General features: G+C 43.4%; 1 protein-coding gene across 6 annotated transcripts in view; it reads left to right on the forward strand.

The window, feature by feature from the left end:
• The window catches only part of NFKB2 (nuclear factor kappa B subunit 2), a 130,661-nt gene that overhangs the window by 30,508 nt on the left and 74,376 nt on the right, over positions 1–25,777 (forward strand). The window contains exons 1-3 of one of the 6 annotated variants that reach the window (XM_030203429.1): positions 4,253–4,262; positions 5,081–5,086; positions 23,372–23,492. The exons of 1 other annotated variant lie outside the window; for it this stretch is intronic. In XM_030203429.1, the coding sequence (XP_030059289.1) occupies positions 23,472–23,492 (21 nt within the window). In that variant the 5' untranslated portion in view covers positions 4,253–4,262; positions 5,081–5,086; positions 23,372–23,471. Of the gene's footprint in view, positions 1–4,252; positions 4,263–5,080; positions 5,087–23,116; positions 23,137–23,357; positions 23,493–23,583; positions 23,655–25,777 lie in introns of those variants that run through there. 4 more of the 6 variants (XM_030203431.1, XM_030203430.1, XM_030203428.1 and 1 more) reach the window with 4 other exon arrangements.

Consider the following 25,777-nt stretch of genomic DNA (forward strand, 5'->3'; position numbering starts at 1 on the left):
TTTAACACCTGTGTAACGAAAATGTGTGCTAAATTTCAACCCATGTGTTTTACTGACATTTTATTATATTGGATTCATAGTAATCATTGTAGATTGTAGATAAAGATTGATTGACCCATCCAGTTATTCCAGTCCTTGTTGCTAAGTAGATCTGCCAGCTGTAGACATGTAAGTGCTTTGTAGGATATTGACCTTTATTTAGGCCAGGGTCTTGTTGTCTTCCTCTCTTGTTCACCATTCCAAATATAGAGCGTACAAGATCCAACACTCATCAGCCTCCAGCTTCAGTCTTCATGACACCCCTTCCCCTGGTGTGTGAGTCCTAGCCATGTAACAATCCAGCAGTCTCCAAACCCTTGAAGCCACTGCCCAAACATGTAGCTCTTTAGGTCCCCATGGCCTGAATAGACAGAATCCCATTACCCTCATCTGGCCTGCATTGACCTATTTGATTTCTAAGGCGTCATAGCCCACCGCTGTCAACTTATCTATACCAGGCCTAATGATAGGAGCAGATAGTATAGGTGACGGTCTCTGGCTATAGATACTGAAGGCACAATGCCACCGGAAAGCCATCCAGGCCTAATGTGGTGGTCAGTCAGCGTATGTATCTGAACAAGGGCTACTTCACACTTCTGTTAACACTACTGAGAAGATGACCAGATGAGAAACCCTAGCTACAAAGGGGTAAATAGTCATCCGATGGCAGTGAGTGTTCTGCTGACCGCCACTGGAGTTATTCCTGGATATTCAGTGCCAGGCCATGTCTGGGCTTTGGCATTGAGTATCCCGGTCTATGTGGTGCCAGCTAACACATAGCCAGTTAAGTTGATATTCAGAACTTAACCGGCCATAGGTTGCTTTGAAAAGATAGGACTGTGTTTTATGTAGTTCCATTTATTTATTTGGATTTTGCTTGCAGCTTTTTCAGTAGTAGCTCAAGGTGAGTTGCATTCAGGTACACTGGGCATTTTTCTGTCCCTGGAGGGCTCACAATCTGCAGTTACTCTGGCCGGTTAAGTGCTGAATATCAGTGCTGACTCTGTCCCTGGATCACCCCCAAAATAACTGGTTTTCACTTCAGTGCTAATTTTCATCAGCGATAACTGGTTAGGTGGCGATGAAAATTAGCGGATAGCCTTGACCAAGCGATCTAACCGGTCAGCGACTGTTTCTGGCCGATTAAATCATTTTGAATATTGATCAAAATGAAGTCAGGACTTAAAGAAAACATCTGTGGTCAGAACACTTCCTTCCTCTGTAAGCTGAATTGTGTTTTGAGCTGAGATGATGACGTATCCTTTCAGTTCCTAAACCTTTGGGCATGTGAATGATCTTGTATGACACAAAAGAACAGCCAACCAATCAGCAAACACCATGTGATCGGTTGGCTGTTCTTTTGTTCTCTCTGTGGATTAACTTGCATACATAAAGGAATTCAAGCCTATCAGCGTCTTCTCAGAGAAAGTTGATTGTGACCCCTGAGGCGGGTGCTTTGGCGCCGAAACACGGACCGTGTCGGGTCCTTGATATTGATATGAATATTCTGAATAAACTGGTTTTTGATATTATCTCCCTATTGGTTTGCGCATTTGTCAGCCTCTACTTTTGCTGTTTTGCTCTGACTTTCCGTTAGGCTCCTCCTGTCTTCTTGGATTTACCACGCACCCAGTTACATGCGCAGTTTATAAGGCCAGTTACATGCCTAACTTATGCTCCGATGATCAAAGGTAAATGCAGGCGCTAAGGCCACTAGCACCGGACTATCACCCGCATTTACCAGTGTGGCATGATTGGAGGGGGTCTAACGGTACTGCATCAGGGAATACTGCAGAACTTATCTAATTTTATTTAAATGAGCTGTTCGGTATTCTGCCCATATGATCAGAGTACTGCACTCCGATCGTATGGGCAGAATAGCGCCTTAACCCTATGCCATCTTGGATCTGGTGTTAAGGGTTAAAGCTGTCTTTCTCTCCCCCATCCATGCCAGGCAACCCGGGCCCTTAACGTGCGTTTCAGCAACCTTTTCAGAGTTTGCTTCTATATGGTCAAAGTTAGTAAAATAAGGCACCTACATGTGGGAGCAATGCCACTTACATATGGAAGTTGTAGAATGACTGAGATCATGCCATTCATTTTATCCAAGTCTGTTGTTGGAAAATGGCTGCTCCTGCTGCACTGCCAGGCAAATACTGCCGGACCTGAGTACATCCTGACTCAGATGTCTCGGTTCCAAAACTCTGCTAATCTAACCGCCTTTACCACATTCCCTGGCAACGAATTCCAGAGTTTAATTACACGTTGAGTGAAGAAAAAGTTTCTCCGATTCGTTTTAAATTTACTACTTTGTAGCTTCATTGCATGCCCCCTAGTCCTAGTATTTTTGGAAAGCGTAAACAGATGCTTCACGTCTACCTGTTCAACTCCACTCATTATTTTATAGACCTCTATCATATCTCCCCTCAGTTGTCTTTTCTACAAGCTGAAGAGCCCTAGCCGCTTTAGCCTTTACTCATAGGGAAGTTGTCCTACCCCCTTTATCATTTTCGTCGCCCTTCTCTGCCCCTTTTCTAATTCCTCTATATCTTTTTTTAGATGCGGCGACCAGAATTGAACACAATATTCGAGGTGCGGTCGCACCATGGAGCGATACAAGGGCATTATAATGTCTTCATTATTGTTTTCCATTCCTTTCCTAATAATATCTTACATTCTATTTGCTTTCTTAGCCGCAGCAGCACACTGAGCAGAAGGTTTCAACGTATCATCAATGACGACACCTAGATCCCTTTCTTGGTCAGTGACGCCTAACGTGGAACCTTGTATTACGTAACTATAATTCGGGTTCCTCTTTCCCACATGCGTCACATTGCACTTGCTCACATTAAACATCATCTGCCATTTAGACACCCAGTCTCGTAAGGTCCTCTTGTAATTTTTCACAATCCTCTCACGATTTAATGACTTTTAATAACTTTGTGTCGTCAGCAAATTTAATTACCTCACTAGTTACTCCCATCTCTAGGTCATTTATAAATATGTTAAAAAGCAGCGGTCCCAGCACAGACCTCTATCATATTTCCCCTCAGCCATCTCTTTTCAGAGAGTTTCGGGTTACTTGGACTCCAGTGAATGGATTATTTTCCAGTATTTGTCAGTGCAGTGCATGCTCCTTTTCACTGCCAACCATGGCCGTTTTTGAGTGATGATACTAGCAAATGACCCAAATTTCACAAGAACTAGCAGTTTTAATTCCTTTCTAACTTTTATAGCAGGGCACTTCCTGTAATATAGCAGTGTCTCTGCCTCCTCTGTGGCCACATCTGACAGGACCCAGCTTCACACTTTTCATCATTTCTCTCTCAGTCTAAAGCTGATTGTTAAGGAGCACACAGAGGCTTGGACCCCTGAGCAATTTGAAGCCCATTCCAAGATTTATTGTACATTTTGAGTAATTGGGGGGGGGGGGGGGGGGCTTTGGCGTGGTTAATTTTAGATTCAGTGCAGAAGCCAAGAGGTAAGGTATTCAAAACATCTAGATGCTTAAGACTGATGGTGGCCAGCGTTTCGATGAAAAAGCTGTATCAGGGTAAATAGGACCAAGTTTCTGGAAAACCAAAAAACAAAAATCAAACTTTATTGAATTATTAAGTACTAAAAACCTAAAGCAACCTTCCTTATATATATATATATATATATATATATATATATATATATAAAACTCATTGAATTTGGCAGCAGTAAGCATGCTCACAGGCATTCAAAGGTGGTGGCTGGCTAGTGCGTTCGCTCTTTATTAACGTGAGTAGCATCACTCCACTCAGCTTGCAAGCTATTTACCCTGATGCAGCTTTTTCATCGAAACGCTGGCCACCCTTGTTGGGACCTTGCTGTTCATCTTTTTCTGGAAACACATAAGTTTTTGAAATTTGCTATAAAAATTTGTTTTGCACAAGCTTTGATATATTTTGGTCATACGCAAATAATGGGAAGGATTTTTTTTTTAGCCAACGAGGTTATCACCCAAGGGATGTTTACTTCTTAAAAACACTTTTCAGACTAGGTTCTGAGACTTTTTCCTTCCCGATAAATTTGAGTTAGTGAATAATGTTGTCTACTGTCCTTTGTGATTGAACAGTCTAACACTGATTGTATATGGTGGAAATTGGTGATTGAGTTACAATTGAACCTGGTTCCCCTGGTTCTCAGTGCTCTGAACTAGCCATTAGGCTACTCCTCCACTCTATTCATGCAGTTAGGTGTAAGCACTTACACATGTGTATCTGGCATTGAGGTGTAACTTATACCCCCCCGATATTCAAAACTATGTAACTGGTCAGGAACGGCACTGGCCGGTTAAATGGTATGTAGTCAGCTAAATGCTAATATTCAGTGTGACATAACTGACTATCTCGTCTGAATATTAGCGCTTATTTATTTATTTGGATTTTGCTTACACCTTTTTCAGTAGTAGCTCAAGGTGAGTTACATTGGGGTACACTGGGTATAGGGGGAGATTCTGTATATGGCACTGAAATCCATGCCGACTAAGTGTATTCTCTAATCAGCACCTAGATTTAGGTGCAGTATATAAATAATGGATCTTTAGTTGATATATCAGCGTCTAAATCTACGCACATCCATTTACACTAACGAAAACCTGGTGTAAATCCCTACGCGTAGATTTAGGCGCACTGGGCCATATTCTACAACTAGTCACGTAAATTTTGGAATGCCCACAAAATGCCCATTTCCCCACCTATAACCTATTCCACTGTTTGCCTGCGCTTGCTAGAAGTTTGGCGCACTTGTTACAGAATACGTTTAGTGAGTTGTGAGTGTAAATGTACTGTAGCAGATTTTCCCTGGGTATTTTGAGGGTACATCGATGACATTTTTATGATTTGGACTGAGGGGGAAGAAACTCTGAAACAATTTTACAATTCCTTCAATACATACTATCCTACAATCAGATTCAAAATTGACTACTCCCCAGAAAAAGTCAATTTTTTGGACACCACAGTCTCAATCAGCAAGGCTATATACAAACATCTATATACAAGAAACCCACAGACAGATGCAGGTACCTCCCCAACTCCAGCTTCCACCCTTCACATACAAAAAGATCCATTATTTACAGCCAAGCCACAAGATACCACCGTATCTGCTCTGACCCAAGGGACAGAGACAGACATCTTGAAATCCTGACTGCATCCTTCGAACAGAAAGGCTACAACTCCAAAATAATCTCCAAGAATACTGCCTCCCCCCTCAAAACACCCAGGGAAAATCTGCTACAGTACAAAGAAAAAAAAGCCACAGACAGAATCCCCCTTATAGTGACATACAACCCAGAGCTGGAAAAGTTAAGAAAAATCATAAAAGATCTACTGCCTCTACTCCAGGAGGATGAACTACTGAAAGAGATATTCCCATCCCCACCAGTGCTGGCCTTCCGACAGCCACCCAACTTAAAACACAAGCTAATTAGAAGTAAGCTCCCAACACAGACTCAAAAAGAAGAGAATGGCACACATCCTTGCAATATATCCAGCTGCAAACTATGCCAAAACATTTCACAGGACCCCAAGGTCATTCAGAAAGGAAAAATAATGTTAAGGAATCTTTCATGTGCTCATCTTCCAATGTGGTATATATCATTCAGTGTAAAAAATGCAATGAAGGCTGCTACATTGGAGAAACAAGTCAGATGCTAAAGAAGACATTTAATTTACATAGACACCATATGAAAAATGCTAGTACCAATAAGGATGTCACCTCTGTGGGGCAGCACTTTACAAAACCAGAACACTTTACCAGTGATTTCATGTTAAGATTCCTGAAAGGGAACTTTAAAACAATACAGGAACGTAAGACCTTTGAAGTCAGAATGATTAAATATTTTGACACCCACCAGACAGGACTTAACAAAGATCTGGGTTTTCTAGCCCATTATAAACCATAAAATTGTACTGCTTTGTCACCCTCCTATCTCCATGCATATCTCCCTGTCCCTCATCCACCCGACTCTTCCTGTCTCTCACCTATCCACCCCCATCCTGTTAGACTGTCACTGAATTGCTTTGATGTTTCACTTATATATACTGTCATCGACCAACATTTGCTTATTTCCGATCTGACGAAGAAGGACAACCTTCGAAAGCTAATCAAGAAATGTATTAAGTTATGTCCAATAAAAAAGGTATCATCTTATTTTCTTTTCCATGTTTTATTTTGTTTTATTTCTATTGATTACCTTTTAAAAGTGGACTAACACGGCTACCACACCTCTCTACTGGGTGTAAATGCTAATCGGTGCCCATTACTACTCATTATTGCTTAAGCGCTGTTACCAGCACTCATTAGCTTGTTAAGTTACATGCATTTTTATAGAATCCTCACCAATTTCAGTGCAGAATCTCTAGGCGTGCTATATAGAATCCAGGGGTTAGCGGCTAGCTGGCTGACCGGCTGTGTCACGTGACATAGCCGGTCAGCACCGATATTCAGAATCTGGCTGTCTGACAGCCAAATATGGTCGTGTCAATAGGTGGAATATCTGTGGCTGGTTCCAACTTAACCAGCCAGCGTTGAATATTGGTTTGGCCAGTTAAGTTCAAACTGGCCAAAAATAAACTTCAAATTCAATGGAGATCACCGGAAATGGCCCGGCATTGAATATCTGGGATCAGCGCCAACTGTAGGATTAGCCGGGCTGCCTCCCGCAGTCTGAATATTGGGCCTATAATATTCTTTAGATTAGGCATGTAAGGGCGAGTTCCTCTTGTGCTCCCCCCAGACTCCGTGCATATATGCACCCACCAGTAAAATATGTGTTGCGTAAGATATGCATATATTTACAGAATAGCGTGGAGCTGGATTTTTAGTATTTATGCCTGTATGTACTAGTTTTCTAGTCATTTAGTTGTACTGGGCTGGCCCAAAGCAACATGCCACCTGAGGTGGCGCTAACGTTTCACCCCCCCCCCCCCCCCGGGCCGAGATGCTGCCCCCCCCCCAATGTTTTACCTCACGGTGATGTTCCAAACCCGGCGGCTGCCTGAGCCTCTGACGAAACAGGAAGTTACATCAGAGAGGCAGTGAGTAAAGGGAAGAGGTGGGTGCCAGCGGCAACAGGGCAGTGTATGGGAATCGCTGCCAGGTTTGGAATGTCACCGTGAGGTAAAACGCCGCGAAGGGGGAGATGCCACCCTTCCGAGGTGCCGCTCCTGATGAGTGCCGCCTGAGGCCCCCGCCTCAGGTGGCCTAATGGTCGGGCCGCCCCTGTAGGTGTACGTTTGGTACAAAAATGTTAGCCCTTTATTAATAGAATTACCCCCTTAATGTGCCTGCTTTCTGCCCAGCCTTAGCCTCTCTGAGGCCAGGAGGAATTGTTCTCTTAGAGGTCACTTCCGCTCCCAGCTTGTTTTTGTGAATGACAGATATCGCAGATATTTATCCTCTTCAAGGGAGCAAGAAAATGTACTGGTAATGAGTATGGGGGTCTGCTACCTCGAAGGACATGTTGGGACATGGCATATCTGTGGGCAGCAAGTATGTGGAGGTGGAAAGGAGATTAAGGAAGGTAAAAGGATGTGGCAAGAGTTCAATTTTGACCTTGTTGTTATTATGGAGAAAGTATTTATTTATTTGTTACATTTATACCCCACATTTTCCTACCTATTTGCAGGCTCAATGTGGCTTACAAAGTACCGTAAAGGCGTTTGCCATTTTGGTTGATAATAAATACAAGATTGTGTTGTGGTCAAATGAGGTAGAAGTGAATCAGGCATCGTGGGGTTAAGGGGAAAGAGGATAGTAAATTGACCACGCTTTTTTGAAGAGGTGGGTTTTTAATGATTTCCTGAAGTTTAGGTGGTCATGTATTGTTTTCGCTGCATACGGGAGTCCATTCCATAGTTGTGCGCTTATGTAGGAGAAGCTAGAAGCATAAGTTGTTTTGTATTTTAGCCCTTTGCAGTTTGGGAAATGTAGGTTTAGGTATGATCATGCTGATCCGAGTCTGTTTCTGGTTGGTAGATCTATGAGATCTGTCATGTATCCTGGGACTATGCCGTACATGATTTTGTGTACCAAAGTGCATATTTTGAAGATGATCCGTTCTTTGATTGGGAGCCAGTGTAGCTTTTCTCGAAGGGGTTTAGCGCTTTCGAATCGTGTTTTACCATATATCAGTCTGGCTGCTGTGTTTTGGGCGGTCTGGAGTTTTTTTGTGAGTTGTTCTTTACATCCCGCATAGATTCCGTTGCAGTAATCTGTATGGCTTAGGACCATTGATTGTATTAGTTTACGAAAGGTATCCCTCGGGAAGAAAGATTTTATTCGTTTAAGTTTCCACGTTGAGTAGAACATTTTCTTTATTACGGTTTTTACTTGGCTCTCGAGAGTGAGGTTGCGGTCGATTGTAACTCCGAGTATTTTTAGGCTGTCTGAAATAGGGAGTGTGTGTCCTGGGGTGTTTATGGTTGCGGGTTTGTAGTTGTTGTGTTGAGATGAGAGGATAAGGCAGTGTGTTTTTTCAGTGTTTAGTTTCAGTTGGAATGAGTTTGCCCAAGAGTCCATGATGTTCAGGCCATCATTGATTTCATTGGTTATTTCAGTCAAGGCATGTCTGAAGGGAATGTAGATTGTGACATCATCTGCATAGATGAATGGGTTAAGGCCTCGATTGGATAAGGATTTTGCCAATGGGATCATCATCATGTTGAAGAGTGTTGGTGATAATGGTGATCCTTGAGGTATTCCACAGGTTGCTTTCCACGGTGGTGATATGTTTGAATTTGATTTTACTTGGTATGTTCTGGTGGTTAGAAAGCCCTTGATCCAATTGAGTACATTTCCAAGAATCCTGAAGTGGCCAAGGAGTCTTAGTAGTATATTGTGGTTGACCATGTCGAATGCGCTCGACATGTCGAAGGAGAAGTATGCTTTTACCTATAGCTATTTCCTGTTTGAATTTGGCCAGGAGAGTGACTGGGACAGTTTCGGTACTATGGTGGGAGCGGAATCCTGATTGTGAGTGGTATAGTATTGAGTTCTTGTCCAAGTATTCCGTAAGCTGTTTGGTCACCAAGCTGTCCATCAATTTTACTACTAGAGGGATGGACGCAACTGGGCGGTAGTTGGTGAGGTCGTTTGTTTTTTTAGTGTCTTTTGGTATTGGGGTAAGTAGGATGTTACCATATTCCTCAGGGAAGAGACCTTGTTGTAGCGTGAAGCTTAGGTGGGATGTGAGGTCTTCTACGAATCGGTTGGGGGCGGAATTAAGACTGGGACATGTGTCCAGTTTGTAGTGGGTGTTTGCGAATCTATGAGTCGCTTGTGTATGATTCAGTGGTGAGTAGATTGAATGTAGACCAGATACGATCCACCAGGGATTAGGTCTAGGTCATCGAAGAAGTTTTCAATGTCGGTGTTGTGATGAGGAAGAGTGTTGCGTAATTTTGTTATTTTGTCCTTGAAGTAGGTATCCAGTTTGTCTGCAGATGGGATGTCGGTGTTGGATGTAGTGACCGGGGTGGTATCTAGTAGCTTATTTACGAGTTGAAATAGTTTCTTAAGATCTTTGTTATCTGGTCCGAGTTTAGTCTTGTAGTAGGACCTTTTGGTTTGTCTAATTGCATATTTGTATTTTCTGTGTATTTGTTTCCATGCGTTGAGTGTTTGTTCGTTTTTGTTTTTTTTCCATGCTCGTTCAAGTTTTCTGGATTGTGTTTTGAGTTTTTTTAATTCATCATTGAACCATGGTATCTAGTTTTGTCTTTTTGATATTCTTGTCTTTAAGGGTGCTATATCGTTTAGTACGCTTCTGCATCTACTCTCCCAGTGGTTGAGATAGTGTATGGAGTCAGTTCATGTTGTCCATTCGTTGTTATATATCTGTTGCCAGAATGTTTGTGGGTCTATTCGCCCTCTCGTAGTATAAGTTGTTTGTTCTGGTGTACGATTTGAGCCCTTCTTTCGCCAAATTAGGGATAGGTAGGTTCAGTGTGTAATGATCGGTCCAAGGTGCTTCTGACCATTTGGTATCTGTTATTGATAGGTTATGATCTGTGGACAGTTTGTGTGATAAGAGGTCCAGTGTGTGTCCCTTGGTGTGGGTAGCTTGCATGTGAGGCCATGTGAGATCCCACAACTGTAGGAAGTCTTTGCATGCACGAGCATTGGCTGAATTGGGGTCTTTTAGGTGAAGGTTTATGTCGCCTAGTATTAGTGTATTGGAGTTGTTTACACAAGTGTTTGAGATAAAATCCGTGAAGATAAGCTGGCTTTTGTTCCGGTTACCAGGCGGTCTGTAAAATAGGACGCAGGTCAGTTGATCAATCAGGGATTTGTTTTGGATTCTGAATGAAGCAATTTCTAGTTGGGGTGTTATGGACTCGGCGATGGTTTCAATAGTGAATTGTGCTCGGTAGATTAACGCGATGCCTCCACCTCTCTTTTCCAATCTGGTCCAGTGAGTGATTTTGTAACCTGGGGGGCATAGTTTGATGATTATGGGGTCCTTTTGATTGTGGATCCATGTTTCACTGATGAAGATAAGATCGAGGTTTTTTGAATTAATCCAGTCTGTTGTTATTGTTGTTTTGTTAACTACAGACCTAGCATTAATGTAACCCACTTGGATATTTTGGTATTGGGCTGCTAGGTTTGATGTGTGGATTCTTGTAAGTTGTCGTTCGTTGGATGGTTTCTGTTTGTTGTGGTATTTCCTTCCATTGCTTTGGTGATGACCATAATTAGATAATCTTCCTTTATTTTGGTGAATATCAGATTGGTGGAGTGTGGAGTAGGAGTTCCTTGAAAATCTGCTTTATTGATTGGACAGTTAGAAGCCCATCTGGTTCAGGCCCATTACCGAATGCCATGGGGGGAGGGTTGGAATTCAGGTACATGGTATGCCATTCTGTGACCAGTTAGTGAGCTGATGAAGGTCCTGATTAGCATAAAGGGATCTACATTTCATTTTGGGCTCTGGAGGGGCACATGGTAGGTCTTTTTGCAGAATTAAGAACTGTTAGACAAGGGAGTGAAGATCAGGCTTCTGTCTCTCGCAGAATACAAGACTTGCTCACACTTTTTGAAGCTGGTGGTAGTTTTGCCCCGAGCGTGCGCCATTTCCGGGGGAAAAAAGACAACCCCCGGAAATGGCTTGCATGGCGGTAACTCAGCGTTAATCGGGGATTGCTGCATGCTGCCAAGTTACAGTGGGAGCCCTTATTGCCACCTCAGTGGGTGGTGCGGTAAGGGCTCCCCTCAGCATGGCCATGCGGTAAGAGTTCTCTTACCGCATGGCCATGTTTGTCTGGGGGCTCTTTACTTACTGCGGTAAAAAGGGCCCTGGTGTGTGGAAAAACGATCCCTGCCGCTAGTGCAGGGCTCTTTTTCCAGCAGCTTTGTAAAAGGACCCCTCAGTAATTCAGAGGGGTAGGGGGTATAGGTAAAGGGAGGAATGAATGCAGTCATGCTCACAGGATGGGCCACATAGGCCTTTGTCCTGTGAGGTCTAAAAGTATGCATATACAAATCTGATTTTAAATCATCACTGCCAAATATACCTTGAGCTGGCTCAAATATCTATTTTGCTACCTAACAAATCGCCACAGGCCATGTATCTTCAGTTATTTGTCCATTTTGAAGGCTCAGGTATTGGAGACAAGACCTGTGATTGCTTTTGGGTGAGGGCTGCTCTGTGGTTCTTTCTTTTTATCCAGGGGCTGAAACTCTGCTGTGATAGTAGCAGTATGTCGGACTGAGCTGTTCTTGTTACTTTCTCTGCCTAGTAGATGTCCTCAAAATCTCCCTTTGAAGCACACGGTGAGAGGCAGCAGGAAGTGCTTTGCATATGAAGAATGCAGCTAGACCTTGAGCCCCTGTCTTCCTGGATGTCCTGCCTGTCAACCTTACTATTTGGGTGAATTAGTAAGAAGACGCTTTTGTTTTAAAACAGGGACAGTCCCTAGGGTTTGGCCAAAAGTGTGCAGCCTTTTCTCTTTCTCCCTGCTAAAAGCCCCTCTTGCTCCAGGCCTTTCATCTGGCACATGTTGCGAAGTGCATATGAGCCCAGCTGGATCTCTTCCTGTAGTGGTGGACCTCAGCCAGGGCTGGCCCAACCATTAGGAAGCAAGACTAAGTCTTAGAATTTGAGTGGCTGTCAGGACCTATTTTGTAGGTAAAGCAAAACAATAGGTCCTGACAGCCACTCAAATTCTAAGAACCATTAGCATCTACTTTAACCTGCATTTTTATAGGATGTTTGTATGATGATCTTGATGGTTGAGTTTAATTCCCCCAAGGCCACAGTTAATTGATGGGAGGGCATAAGGTTGAAGGTTTGAGTAGGGCACCCACTAGCCTTGCACTGGCTCTGCCCTGAGCACAGCTTTCTGTCGGGAGTGAATATGATAAAGTGTCTGTGCAGGGATTGGTGCCAGGGAATACAGCTGGTTTGTAGTGGAAGTTAGAATTAGAGAGTTGCACGGGAACAGAAATTTCACCCTTTGCAATGGAATCTAACCCATACCTACCCATACCTGCTAAGATTCATTCCATCCCCACAGTGAACCATTAACCTCCTCCATTCCCACCCATACTTGCAGGAGTTGACATTTACTTGCTTACAGACCTCTGTTTCCTCCCAACCCCAACAGCCTCCTGTAGTATTTTGGATGGTATTCTCTGTTCATCCAATGAGTGTTCCAAGCCTGACTCTGGTGCTCCAACTGCCTTTTTCTGTACATTCCAAGCCTCATTCTGGTGCTCCAATTGCCTCTCTCAGTGCGTTCCACGCCTCATTCTGGAATCACCAGAGCTTTTGACTACACTCCTGCAGGAATCCCATGGTAACTTCTTTCTTCCCCTTGGGAATCCCATGGCAAGTTCTTTCATACCTGCGAGAATCCCATGTGTTCCACGGAATTTCTGCAATCCCTATGCAGCTCTCTGGTTGAGTATCCTCCATCTGTGGCAGACGCCTTGGATTTCTTTTTTTAAGGTTCAAGATGAACATCGCAGTGGCGGTTTTTCCTTTATTCTTAAGTCTTGGCCATCATTCATTGGCAACACTAAGAAAGCCATATTCAAAGTGGATGGCTGCAATTTAGGGTCCTATGATTTGCTATTTATTTTCAGCTGATATTAGGTGCCTAACTTGATCCTAAGTTTGGCACTCAGTGCTTGAAATCTGGCTTCATTTCCCTGTACCTGCCTCTCACCCCCGATTACTTTTAAAGTTCTTAAATTTAGCAACCTAATAAAAATCAACGCGTAAGTACAGGAAATAGCATCAGGTAAAAGCATACTTCTCCTCCAATTCGACTTGTCTAGCGTGTTCGACATGGTAAACCATAAAATACTACTCAGACTCCTAGATTACTTTGGGATTGGCGGACACATACTTAACTGGATCAAGGGTTTCCTAACTACTAGAACATATACATTCCTTACAAACATGATCTGACAGAAATCACCAACGAAATCAAGCTCAGCTTGAATATCATGAACTCATGGGCAAATGCATTTCAGCTAAAACTCAACACAGAAAAAACACGTGGAGGGGCATAATTGAACGTCGCCGGCAAAATAGATCGCCGGCTATCTATTTTGGCAGTGGCGCAATAGCTGGCCGGAACCGTATTATTGAAAAGATGGCAGGCCATCTTTTTTTTCGATAATACGGTTAGCCCGGCCAAATGCCAGAGTTCGCCGGGTTTGAGATCGCCGGTTTTGTTTTTCAGCGATAATGGAAAAAAATGCCAGCCATCTCAAACCCGGCGAAATCCAAGGCATTTGGTCATGGGAGGAGCCAGCATTTGTAGTGCACTGGTCCCCCTGACATGCCAGGACAGCAACCGGGCGCCCTAGGGGGCACTTCTAAAAATGTTTAAAAAAATACACAAATAGCTCCCAGGTGCATAGCTCCCTTACCTTGGGTGTTGAGCCCCCCCAATCCCCCCCAAACCCACTCCCCACAACTCTACACCATTACCATAGCCCTTATGGGTGAAGGGGGGTACAGTGGGTTTTTTTTTGGGGGGGGGGGGGTTTGGAGGGCTCAACACTTAGCACCACAAGTGTAACAGGTAGGAGGGGATGGACCTGGGTCCACCTGTCTGAAGTGCACTGCACCCACTAAAAATTGCTCCAGGGACTTGCATACTGCTGTCAGGGAGCTGGGTATGACATTTGAGGCTGGCATACAGGCTGGTAAAAAAAGGTTTTTATTTTGATTTGTTTAGTGCGGGAGGAGGTTGGTGACCACTGGGAGAGTACGGGGAGGTCATCCCCCATTCCCTCCGGTGGTCATCTGGTCAGTTGGGGTACCTTTTTGAGGCTTGGTCATGAAAATAAAAGGACCAAGTAAACCCGGCAAAATACTGCTTAATGCCGATTTTTTTTTTCATTATCCGCAGAAGCCGGCCATCTGGTAGCCACGCCCATGCCCCGCCTTCGCTACGCCGCCGACACACCCTCTTGAACTTTCGCCGACGCGGCGACAGGAAAGCAGCGATGGTGTCAAAAAAGCCGCTTTCGATTACACGGATTTCGCCGCTTTTGAGAGATCGCCGGCCATCTCCCAATTTATGTTGGAAGATCGCCGGCGATCACTTTCAGAAATAAGCCCAATTGTCTCATACTCTCATCCCAATATAACACGGACAAACCCACAAATATAAACACCCCAGACCACATCCTCCTTATCTCAGACAGCCTGAAAATTCTTGGCGTTACAATTGTCCATAACCTCACACTAGAGAACCAAGTGAAATCTACAACAAAGAAAATGTTCCACTCAATGTGGAAACTCAAGCGTGTGAAACCATTCTTCCCAAGGGAAACATTTCACAACTTGATACAATCAATGGTACTAAGCCATGCAGACTACTGCAATGGAATTTATGCAGGATGCAAAGAACAAGTTATAAAGAAACTTCAGACCGCTGAAAACACGGCAGCCAGGCTTATATTTGGAAAAACGCGATTTGAAAGCGCCAAACCCCTCCGTGAAAAACTGCACTGGCTTCCAAAGAATGTATTGCTTTCAAAATCTGCACCCTGGTTCATAAAATCATCTACGGTGAAGCCCCGGGATACATGACAGACCTCATAGACCTACCAACCAGAAACACAATAGACTCAACACGAACATACCTACATCTCCACTACCCAAGCTGCAAAGGACTCAAATAGAAATCAACTTATGCATCCAGCTTTTCCTACATAAGCACACAACTATGGAACGCATTACTAAAAGCCCTGAAAACAACATATGATTACCTAAACTTCCGGAAATCATTAAAAACCAACCTGTTCAAAAAGGCATACCCCACCGACCCAACCTAAATGCCTGTACCTTGCAACACAACGAAACCAAAGCTCGTAATGGACATATAAGAACTCTTCCCCCCTATGATTCTCTTCCTCTCTACGATTCCCTAAGGTGTCTGTTACACATGAACCTTATTCTACCACAACATTACTGTATTTGTTCATACTGGAATTGGCGAACGCCTTTACGGTACTATGTAAGCCACATCGAGCCTGCAAATAGGTGGGAAAATGTGGGACACAAATGTAACAAATAAATAAATATTGGTGGTGTACCTGAAGGAGAAGGGATATGGGGAAAAATCTTGGGCAGTTGTGTATGAAGACTATTGGAGCCATTGCCAAACGGAAGCCAATTCCAATTGAATTGGAACCCAGAAGAATGGGAGGAATCTGGTGGGGAAAAATGAAGTTACTGGGCTAACAAAGGGGACCCCTTAATTTTCAGTTGAGCGAATGAAAGGAAGATCTGAGGTGCTTTGAAAGCCTCTTTTTCCTTGTCTTTCTATTAGCTCTATAATTATCCATACTACCTATTCATAAAATTAGAGATATTCCTCTCCATTTCCCATTTTTATTATTATTTTTTTTATATATATTACACCCAAAGATGCATTGAGCTGGCTCAAATACCTGTTTAGTTGTATAAGACAAAAGAACCACAGCCTGAGTATCTTCAGATGTTTTCCCATTTCAGAGGCTCAGGAATTGTGCAGCTGGGACTCTGGTGGGGCTGAGGATCTGCTGTGATTCTAGGTATATCCAGGCTATGGCATATTCTTTGCCAGCCAGGCAGTCTCCTATGATAGTGGTTCTTAAAACTACTTTGGAGGATGGATCAACTAGTCACGTTTTCAGGATATCCCTAATAAATATGCATCTGTTACCTCCTGTAACTACGCTTTCAGTTTTAAAGATATTATCTAATCTTTATTTTACTATTCTCTTAACAATGTTGTGAACATATATACAAGTAGTTCTTCCTACCAACTATTTTTTTATATCAAGCACATGCATACAATCATTCATTCATACTCGACTGAGCTCTTCTTCACCAATAAGCTAACAACTCTGCTTATTACAAGGTTCATTATCAGTCTTAACTGTTACACCATAATTATTAACTAGTAAATGCGTCCTTCAGTTCTTTTGATCATAGATCCAAGATGTTTTGCGTGTGAGCAATGTCTCTATGTGCTCTTCTTGCATCTATATCTCTGGTCTGCTGGGACTTGTCTTGTTAATCCTCTTATTCCTCTTATTAGTGCATTTGATGCTCCGTCGTGTTAATATACCACTTCACCAGTGCGAAAGTCTCTCTATATCCTTAAGTAGGCTGCTTCTTTCCCGCTGTTCTCTCACATTAATACTGTCAATGCCCTACGCGTTTCGCTCAAGGCGTCTTCAGGGGCTTTGATTCTAAACATAATATATACGGTACGGAAGCTTAACATAATCATATTTCTACCCATTCGGTTCTAAACAATATCACTCCTCTACATAGTTGCTGACCTTACAGTTCTTTCATACTTAATTCTGTGGCCTCTGCCGGAACAGTCGCCTCCACGGTATGCAGGAAATGGTGTCTATCTCCTCACTTACGCTACTCATGTGCAGTCTGTATTACCCTCGTGTATTGACCACTGCTCTGCTTACTTTAATTTATAGACCTAACCACTCTACTTCTTTATTCAGTCCCATAGGGGTCACTGTTCTCCACTCGTATATCATATGCTGTTCTGTCTGCAACATTTTTTGTAAAACATTACCACCCCTGCTCAAATCCATTTGTTTTAGTACTACATACCTTAAGTCTTCTACTCTATGATCTTTACTAAACCAATGTTTGACTAAAGGGGTATCTACCTTCAATAATCTGATATTACTGAGATGTTGGGCTATTCTGTGTTTTACATTCTTTACCGATTGTCCTATGTAAAATAAATCGCAAGGGCATTTAATGGCATATATTACAAATGCTGACTGGCAGTCAGTTAATGATACTAACTGAAACTTTTTTGGACTCTTCCGATTAGGAATGTCTATGCTCTGCGTAACCATTGCATAAGCACAGTAAGTGCACCCTTTACACTTATGATGGCCCCTTTGATCATTATCACCCTTGTGTGTTTGTTGTTTTAATTTTTCTCCTAAACTCTGCCCTCATTTGTAGGAGAACTGAGGTGGTTCTTTAAAGATGGAATGAATACCCAGCATTGCCCAATATTTTCGTATAATTTGAGTTACGTGTTGAGAGTGTGCTACATAGGGCAGGATACATGTCAATCTTGTGTCACTTAGTTCTGTGCCCCTGTGAAACAACCACTGTCTCTGTACGTTGTAAGCCCTTTTGAAAGCTTTATGTATGATCTTGCCCGGATATCCTCGTTCCTTGAATCTTTTTTTCATTAATGCTGCTTGTTTTACATATTCCTATTTCTGAGAGCATATCTTGCGTATATGTAAAAATTGCCCTACTGGTATTCCATTTTTTAAAGGAATAAATATGCATGAGAGAGATTTGCACATAATGGCAAATAATGGAGACAGTAAGCATGCAGATCTCCCTCATATGCTGAAAACCGAACTGGCTGGCAGTCCCGCCAGGACAGGTTGCCAACCATTGTCTATAAGCTCTCCATGCTGTTCCTTTGGCCTGCAGGTGCCTTTGTAGCAGCAGTTAGCATACTCCTTGGAATATAGTATTTCACTTCTGCAGTGCGTCTGACCTTTACAAGTTTCTCCGGATAGGGGATTCAAACGTGGAGCTGTGGTGCTTTCCCTCGTGTTCCTGTTTTTAACTGTAGCTATACACAAAAGGCGAGGGCGGCTTGTCTGCATCTCAGGACTTCCCATGCCGACTTGCAAGGCTGGCTGATGCTCTGGAAATACCTGCCTAGAGCAGATCTGAGTAATGAATCTTGGCTAAATAGCTTATGTTAGCTAGTTATAGCTCTAAAAATGGAATCTGTGTATCTTGCTGCATGGGTAAGGAACCTGGTTTGAAGATCTTTGTGTATTCTAATAGGGGGTAACTTTGAGCTTGACCAATTTTACTGTTCATTTTTATTTTCAAAATCCTTATTCTTGCCAGGCACCAAAAGTAGGTTGCAACGCCAGTCACCTCCAAAACGGCTGTCGCACGCATCTGAAGTGCTGGAACAGTTCTGTCCATTGGAATTCTGTTTGCATGAAAAGTGACAACTGTTGTATGAATCCTTGTTTAAATTTTTAGATCAGTTTGAAAGGAGGCTCTGGAATGAGGGGACTTGGGATAAAAGTGAAAGGGGAAAGACTTAAGAATGTTCTAAGGAAATACCTCTGTACGGAAAAGGTGGTGGATGCATGGAATGGCATCCGAGCGGAGGTGGTGGGGACGAGAAGGGTAATGTGCATTAGGGACAGCGAAGCACTTAAGCACTGTTCTGTAAGTGTGCACGTAAGTGACATAGTAGTGGGCATTCACATGGATGGAGCAAGGGCAGGGCTTCCACTTTTGTGCACGACTTACAGAATACAGTAAGATATGCATGCCCTTGCTGTATATATAATACAGATACACGTAGCCCTTAACATACTTTTCTAAAAGGGCTGCCTTATTTTCTTACTCTCTTAGCTACCTATGGATCCTGTTTGCTAAGCTGCGCTATAGGCGCGCTGGCATTTTTGGCAGGCGCAGAGGGTTGGCGCGCGCTAACGCTGGAGACACCCATAGGAATATATGGGCGCCTCTGGCATTGGCACGCGTTGATTTTTGGTGTGTGCTAAGGATGTCTATTAAAATGTTCTATTACGTATTGTGTTGACATTGTAAGTAGTATACTATGCCATACTTTGTATTGTTGTTTGAATATTTTTACTGCTGTAATTGTCTATTGCTTATGTTTGATTTATTCTTACTGTACATCGCCTTGAGTGAATTCTTTCAAAAAGGCAGTAAATAAATTCTAATAGATAAATAAGGGTTCTTGCAACTGTTACAAAATATTCAAAAACATAGTAAATTCCCTGAAGGAATCCCCCATAAAGATGTGCACACATGTATAAAAATCCAAACTTATGTCTATCAAACTCTATTGCCATATCAGTTCTTAATATGACTTGCAGTCTATGCATGTGTTGGCGTTTTAGCATGCTATGTGGAATGCAATACAAGGGAGATGGAGAACCGATCTATTACTTTGTTATGACGGATTGTAACATAATTCTGAAGACGCCATAGAGGCGAAACACAGCACTTTGTCGGGCTGGATGGTGTATATTGACTGCAGTGGCAACTGGGCTGGATGGTGTACATTAACTGAAGTGGCAACTTCTGAATTCAAATCATATATGAAAAGGGAACAAAAGGTACTATGATGTAAGGCGTCCTTCTCTTTCGAAAATGAGCCCACAAGTGTCATAAACCAATTTTAACAAACGCAGCATGATGAAGCTGATAATTGGCGACTACTTATCTGCAGCTGCAGATTCAGCGCTAAGAAATTCTGTTGCCTGATGCTGATAAACTTGAAAACAGCGTTTCAGTCAAGCGCCCTGCTTCCAGGGGCTATGGAATGTCACCTCTAATAGAGCACTGGTGGCCAAACTCGCCGAATCAAAAAAACAGGCTTAGATAAGTAGTCGCCAATTATCAGCTTCATCATGCTGCATTTGTTAAAATTGGTTTATGATCCTTGATGTCCTATGTTTATATTTTCTTTTTTTTTTTCTACAATATTAGGCTATAAGATTTTTTTTGTTTGATTTTCTAATAAAGTAATGATGTTATATATATGGAGGTTTTGGTTCCGGTGAGCAAATGATCGATGTTAAGTAGTAGACTCAGACTCAAGGGTTTGAAGTAGCTAAACGTTATAGGAGACCTAATAGCCTGGCCACTGATTCATATCTGATGCCCCCCGTTCCTTTCTTCCTCCGTTTTTTTCTCTGCCTTACATCACAGTACCTTTTGTTCCCTTTTTGTATATGATTTATTTTTTGAGGAGCAACTTTTGATTGATTCCCTCTATTTTTTCGTTGATGAACTTCTGAATTCAAACCTGGATGACCTCCGAGTCTTTGGATCAAGTGAAGTGAAAAACAGCTATCGTAGCATGGTTTGCTCAAGTCATATTAAGAACTGAATTGGTGATAGGTTTTGATGGACAACAGTTTTGATTTTTCTACATGTGTGCACATCTTTATGGGGAATTCCTTTAGGGAATTTGCTATACGTTTTTGAATATTTTGTAATTAAATTTGTATATTTTTTTGATATGTTGTAATTAGTATATTACCATATTGTAGTATTAGAGTTCTCTATATATGTTGTGAATGCCGTTCTGAGAGAGCTATTTAAACATTGTTTATATTTATTTTTGATTGCTTGTAGCTATGCTAGGTCTATGGCAGGTCTAAACTGCAGGCACCTAAATGTAAGTTCTACTGATACCGGGTGGCGCTAGTATTTTATAACAGAATTTGGGCGCCCAGGTGCCATTACAGAATAGGCTCCTCACTGTGTGGCATCAGTGGCACCCACTTATAGAAGCCCACAAGGAGTATATCTGAATGCAAGATGGGACAGGTATGAGGCAGGCTGGCTAAGTCCAGCGATCGGTGCTGAGCCTGAATATTCAAGGCCGGGCCATTTCCAGTGATGGGCATTGAATATCCGGGGGGGGGGGGGGGGGGTGGCTGCTTTAAACCTTTAAACTTAACTGGCCAAGTGCTGGCCGGTTAAGTTTATACCAGCCAAAGAGGGGCCTGCAATTTGAGTGACTCGATTTGGCCAATGCACTGAATATTTGTGGCTAGCCGGTTATATTGCACAGTATAGCCAGGTAGCCGCTATGCACCAAGCAGTAATATTGAGTGGAGATAACCAGTTGTCTCACACTGAATATTAGTGCTTAGCCGGTTAAGTGCTAATTAACTGGCCAGGAGCCATTCCTGGGCGGTTAAATAGTGCTGAATATCAGCCAGAGGATCTCTAAGAGAGAGGAAGGGATTGTAGAGCTTATTGGATGGATAGTCTAGATCCGGGGTTCTCAACCCTATCCTCAGGAGACACCTAACCAATCAGGCTTTCAGGATACCCACAATGAATATGAATGAGACAAATTTGCATGCACTGCCTCCATTCTATGCGAATTTAACTCGTGCATTTTGTGAAGAAGAACCACATCAATATATGGACAATTTGTATGGGTATAACTGCTGCGGGGAGCGGATGCAGTTTTAAAATGTTTGTTTGGGATTACATTGTGAAATAAAGATTGTGTTTTTTAAACAGTGGGAGTTGAATGGTGAATGTAAGATAAATAAATTGGATGATTTTTGACCAAATATTGAATATACAGCCCTGTTTATATGTTTAAGGATGAATAGGTTTTTGGGATATCCACAATGGATGACTGGCTAGGTGTCCTGAGGACTAGGTTGAAAACCCCTGATCTAGTTAAACCATATTGGGTCCGATATTCAGCCGGTGGCGAACAGCACATTTGCTGTTAACCCCACATTTTTAATGCTGGACCATATCCAGTGACCGGCATTGAATATCCGGGTTTATTTTGGCCACTAAAAAGTTAACTGGCTATGCCGATATTCAGTGCTAACTGGTTAACTTCTTAGTGGTCAAAGACAGGCCTGCTATTTAAGTGGCCTATTTCAACTGCTCAACATAGCCGGTTTGGAGTTGAATATCTGCACCAAACCGGCTATGTCGAGCGCTATAGCTGGTTAGCGCTAGCCACTAACTGGGATATTCAGCGGGGGATAACTGGTTCAATGGTTAGGCCGGTTAAATAGGTTTGAATATCGGTGGGATTATCTGCCATCACGTTCTCTGTTTCTCTGCCTTAAAGGATCTGCCGCTGCTGTTCCAGTGGGTGGGGGTTTTTTTGGATTCTCTTCAGGACCATAGGTGGGGAGCTAGGAATTGCCACTGTACCTTGCTACCATCAATATAAGAGTTCCACTGGCAGAAAGGATGGGGCAGAACAAGCGGTCAGGATATGAGGCTGGAAGCAAACATTCTTACAAAGATGTGTTGGCAGTTGCATGGAACAGCTACCTAGCAATTTTCAGTGGGAGAGAGGAAGAAAATTGGAATTCAAGAAGGCCTGGGATAATCAGAGGATGTTTAGTAACATGAGGTTAAATGGAGACCAGTCTATATTGCTGAAGGTTGAGAAAATGGGTACACTGGATGGGCCTCATAGTCTTTTACGTGCTGTTGATTTCCTTCTCGAAAGTGGAACTAGTAGGTGACAGTATGAGAAGGTAAATAAAGATGTAGTACCTTTTTGTAAGATTTGTTGCAAGCTGGGATGAGCAGGTGCTTTGATTGCTGTTCTGACTTTACCCAGAAGCAGAGAACAGAATTGGCTTGTGCTTTAGGGTCCTGCTGCTTCTTGGCCCCAGTCTCTCCCGGTAAACAAAGAGAGAACTGTGAAAGGGCCTGTCCTTGCAGATAGCAGCATCTAGTGCTCTCTGAAAAGCATTCAGCTCTTTCCACATCTTTCTGTTTCTATTTGTCCTTCTGGCTTTCTTCCCTGGAATGTCCTGGCCTGGCTCAGCAATACCTTTTTGTTCAGCTGTCATTTCCTCCTGGGCTCTGAGGCTTCTGCCTGCTTTCAGCACGCTCCTCTCTTCCTGCTGTCTGCGCCCAGGGTTTTCCCTCCCTGCTCGGGCAGGCTAGGCCGAGCTGCCTGTGGTCACGTGTCTCTGCTGTCATTTCCAGTAGTGCTGGTATTTTAGGGACTTTCCTCAGACTCTCATCTTATTATCTTGATTATGGTAGGTTTTCAGCTGACTACATTGTAGCTTGCAGCAGTAATTGTAGGAGTCTGAAGCTCTGGGTGCCAGCTGGAAGGGCTGGATCAGAATTTATAGAGGCCTGAGGGAACCTGGAGGGCAGCTATGCTGACAATTTCCCTTACACTGCCTCTGGCTCCACACTGCTAATGTAGCACAGAGCTCTGGTTGTTGGCTGCATTTCAAACCCATTTCCTTACCAGTTATCTCTCTCTAGACCCTGAGGCAGCCAGAAATTCAGAGGGCTTCTCTCATTATCACCACCAACTCTGTGAGCCCACAAGCCTGGGAACCCGTTGACACTCTCCACAGCAGAAATGGATGAAGTGTATGACACGGTAAGTAGTTTGTTCCATTTTCCTCTTCCTCCTCTTTGTATTTCCTTTCCTGATGTGTTTGTTATGTTGATGGTTCTTGTACTCAGGAGAGCCACAGTTGCAGTGCAGATGTCTTCTTGTCATGGATCAAATTTTTCTGTTGCCCTCCCAGTTGCAAAGCCTGTAAGTTACTCCAAAGTTGTGGTATTTTTAATTGCGCATGTGCCGTTGGGGTTGCAAGGTCATGTTCCTTTGATGAGGGCTGTTTAAAAGCTATTACAGGCTCCTGGTGATGGACAAGGCAGGCTTAGCCTCAGTAACTTCTGCCCTTCAAATGGACTGTGATGTGTCCAGGATATGTTCAAGGGCTGAGAGAGTCTAAATTTAGGCTCCGAATTTCACTAAATCCTAAACAGGCAAAAAGGTGGGTGGCAACCGGGATGGATTTAGGACAGGGAAAGAAAATTAGGAGCTTAACTGATTTTCATCATTAGGCATCTAAGATAGGATTCTGAATCTAGGCAAATAAATCACAGGCCTGCATTTAGGAACATTCAGCCGGCAACATTCAGCGTTTTGTGTTGTTTTTTTAAATGCTGTCACTGGTTAGATTATCCCCCATTATTCAGTGCTGGTCCATGTCCAGGCTTCAGCAGTGAATAGGGTTAAAAGAAAGGGCCTTGGCCACCAGTGCTTTTGTGGGTCCTAGTCAATATTCAGCTGGTCCCGCATAAGACAGTTTTGCGGGCCTTGGTTGAATATTGGCCGAGACCCACATAACTTTGTTTTATGGCTGCGATCCCCCTCCTAGCACCCCCCCACCCACACACACAGACACCCGTGCCATATATAGGCCTCCCCCAGGCCTACTTCTGACCTAGATCGCCAAGGGATATTGGGCAACATACAGGGGGGGGGGGGAGCTTATTTATAGTGAGGGCAGGTGGAGGATTGTGGGTGGTAAGGAGGGGGCTTTCTTGGGGGGGGGGGGCAGGAAGGGGGTTGAGGCACTAAAACAAAAAATGTTATGTGGGTGCCAGCCAATATTTAGTGCTGGCATCCACATAGAGCTACACGGGTCAAATTAGAACAGCTTTTTGAGCTGTCCTAAATTCACCCCCTTAGCTATGTGGGTGCCGGCACTGGGGCCGGTTAGAGGCAATATTCAGCGGCACTGCCCGCTTTTGTGCTACTGAATATCGGGGGTTAGGTGGCAACAGGCGATATAAACAGACTGGAGCCTCTCCTGCCCATTTAAAGTGCTTTGAATGTTAGCCAGATAACTTTTAATGGGTAAATATTCAGCCATCAGCAGCCATCTGACCGTTGCTGGCTCAGTTAGACACGGATGTTCAGGCCAGGCCCTGACCGGCCACCGGCACCAAATATCCAGCTCTTCAGCAGCGCCTGGAAATTATCCAGGTTTGGCCACTATTTAGTGATGTATCCACATAGCTGATGTACCTGGTTAGCTACGTGGGCACCAGCACTGACTATCACCAGTTTCCACATAATTCTAAGTTCCCCCTCTGACTCTGCCCCAGGCCATCCTGGCATGTGCCGCGGTCATCTGTACTGTTCGGTTAAATCTACTGAATATTGGCTCCTGGGCCACTCGGAGCAATTAAACCGGGCAGGAGCCTCTCCAGCCTGGTTGAATCGCTTTGAATATTGATTCCTAAATTCATAAATTTAGGTGATTTTTCAGTTGAAATCTTATTTTTGGCTGAACACAGGGGACAAATTTAGGTACCTACCTTAGGAGCCTAAATTTAGGAGCTTGGGATTTTTTTGTACACCGAGGCTATGTGTCCTCTTCCTCATATCTATGACTTGACACATTTTTTGTTGCCTAATATAAGAACTGTAACTGGGGGGGGGGGGGGGGAGTTCACATGAGCATTTCAGATAGCAACAGCTGAAGGATGGAGGTGACAAGTGGAGGTCAGATTAGCACCAGTTAGGTGCAGGGACAGCCTGAAGGTGATACCGAAGGATGTAGGGCTGTATGCAGGGACTCACTGTGGGGCCTCATTTGTGTAAATACACAGGGGCTAAAAAACAAGGTTGTAATGTGAGGCCATATGCAAAAAAAACATTTCAGTGGCAGGGCTGGCCCTGGTTTGGGGAAGTGTACTGGCTAGTGGTGGTCAGGTGACCCATCTTTAGGATTGTGTCTTTTGATGTTCCACGGTTTGGTTTGCGTTTGGATGTGAAAGCAGGGTCCATGTCACCTTGTTGGACAAGGTGAAGGGTAGTTTGCAGTCTCCCTGTGAACTAATTGCCAGATGCAGGGCTTGTGTTAG

This window comes from Microcaecilia unicolor, chromosome 5 (assembly GCF_901765095.1).
Source record: "Microcaecilia unicolor chromosome 5, aMicUni1.1, whole genome shotgun sequence".
Classification (NCBI taxonomy): Eukaryota; Metazoa; Chordata; class Amphibia; order Gymnophiona; family Siphonopidae; genus Microcaecilia; species Microcaecilia unicolor.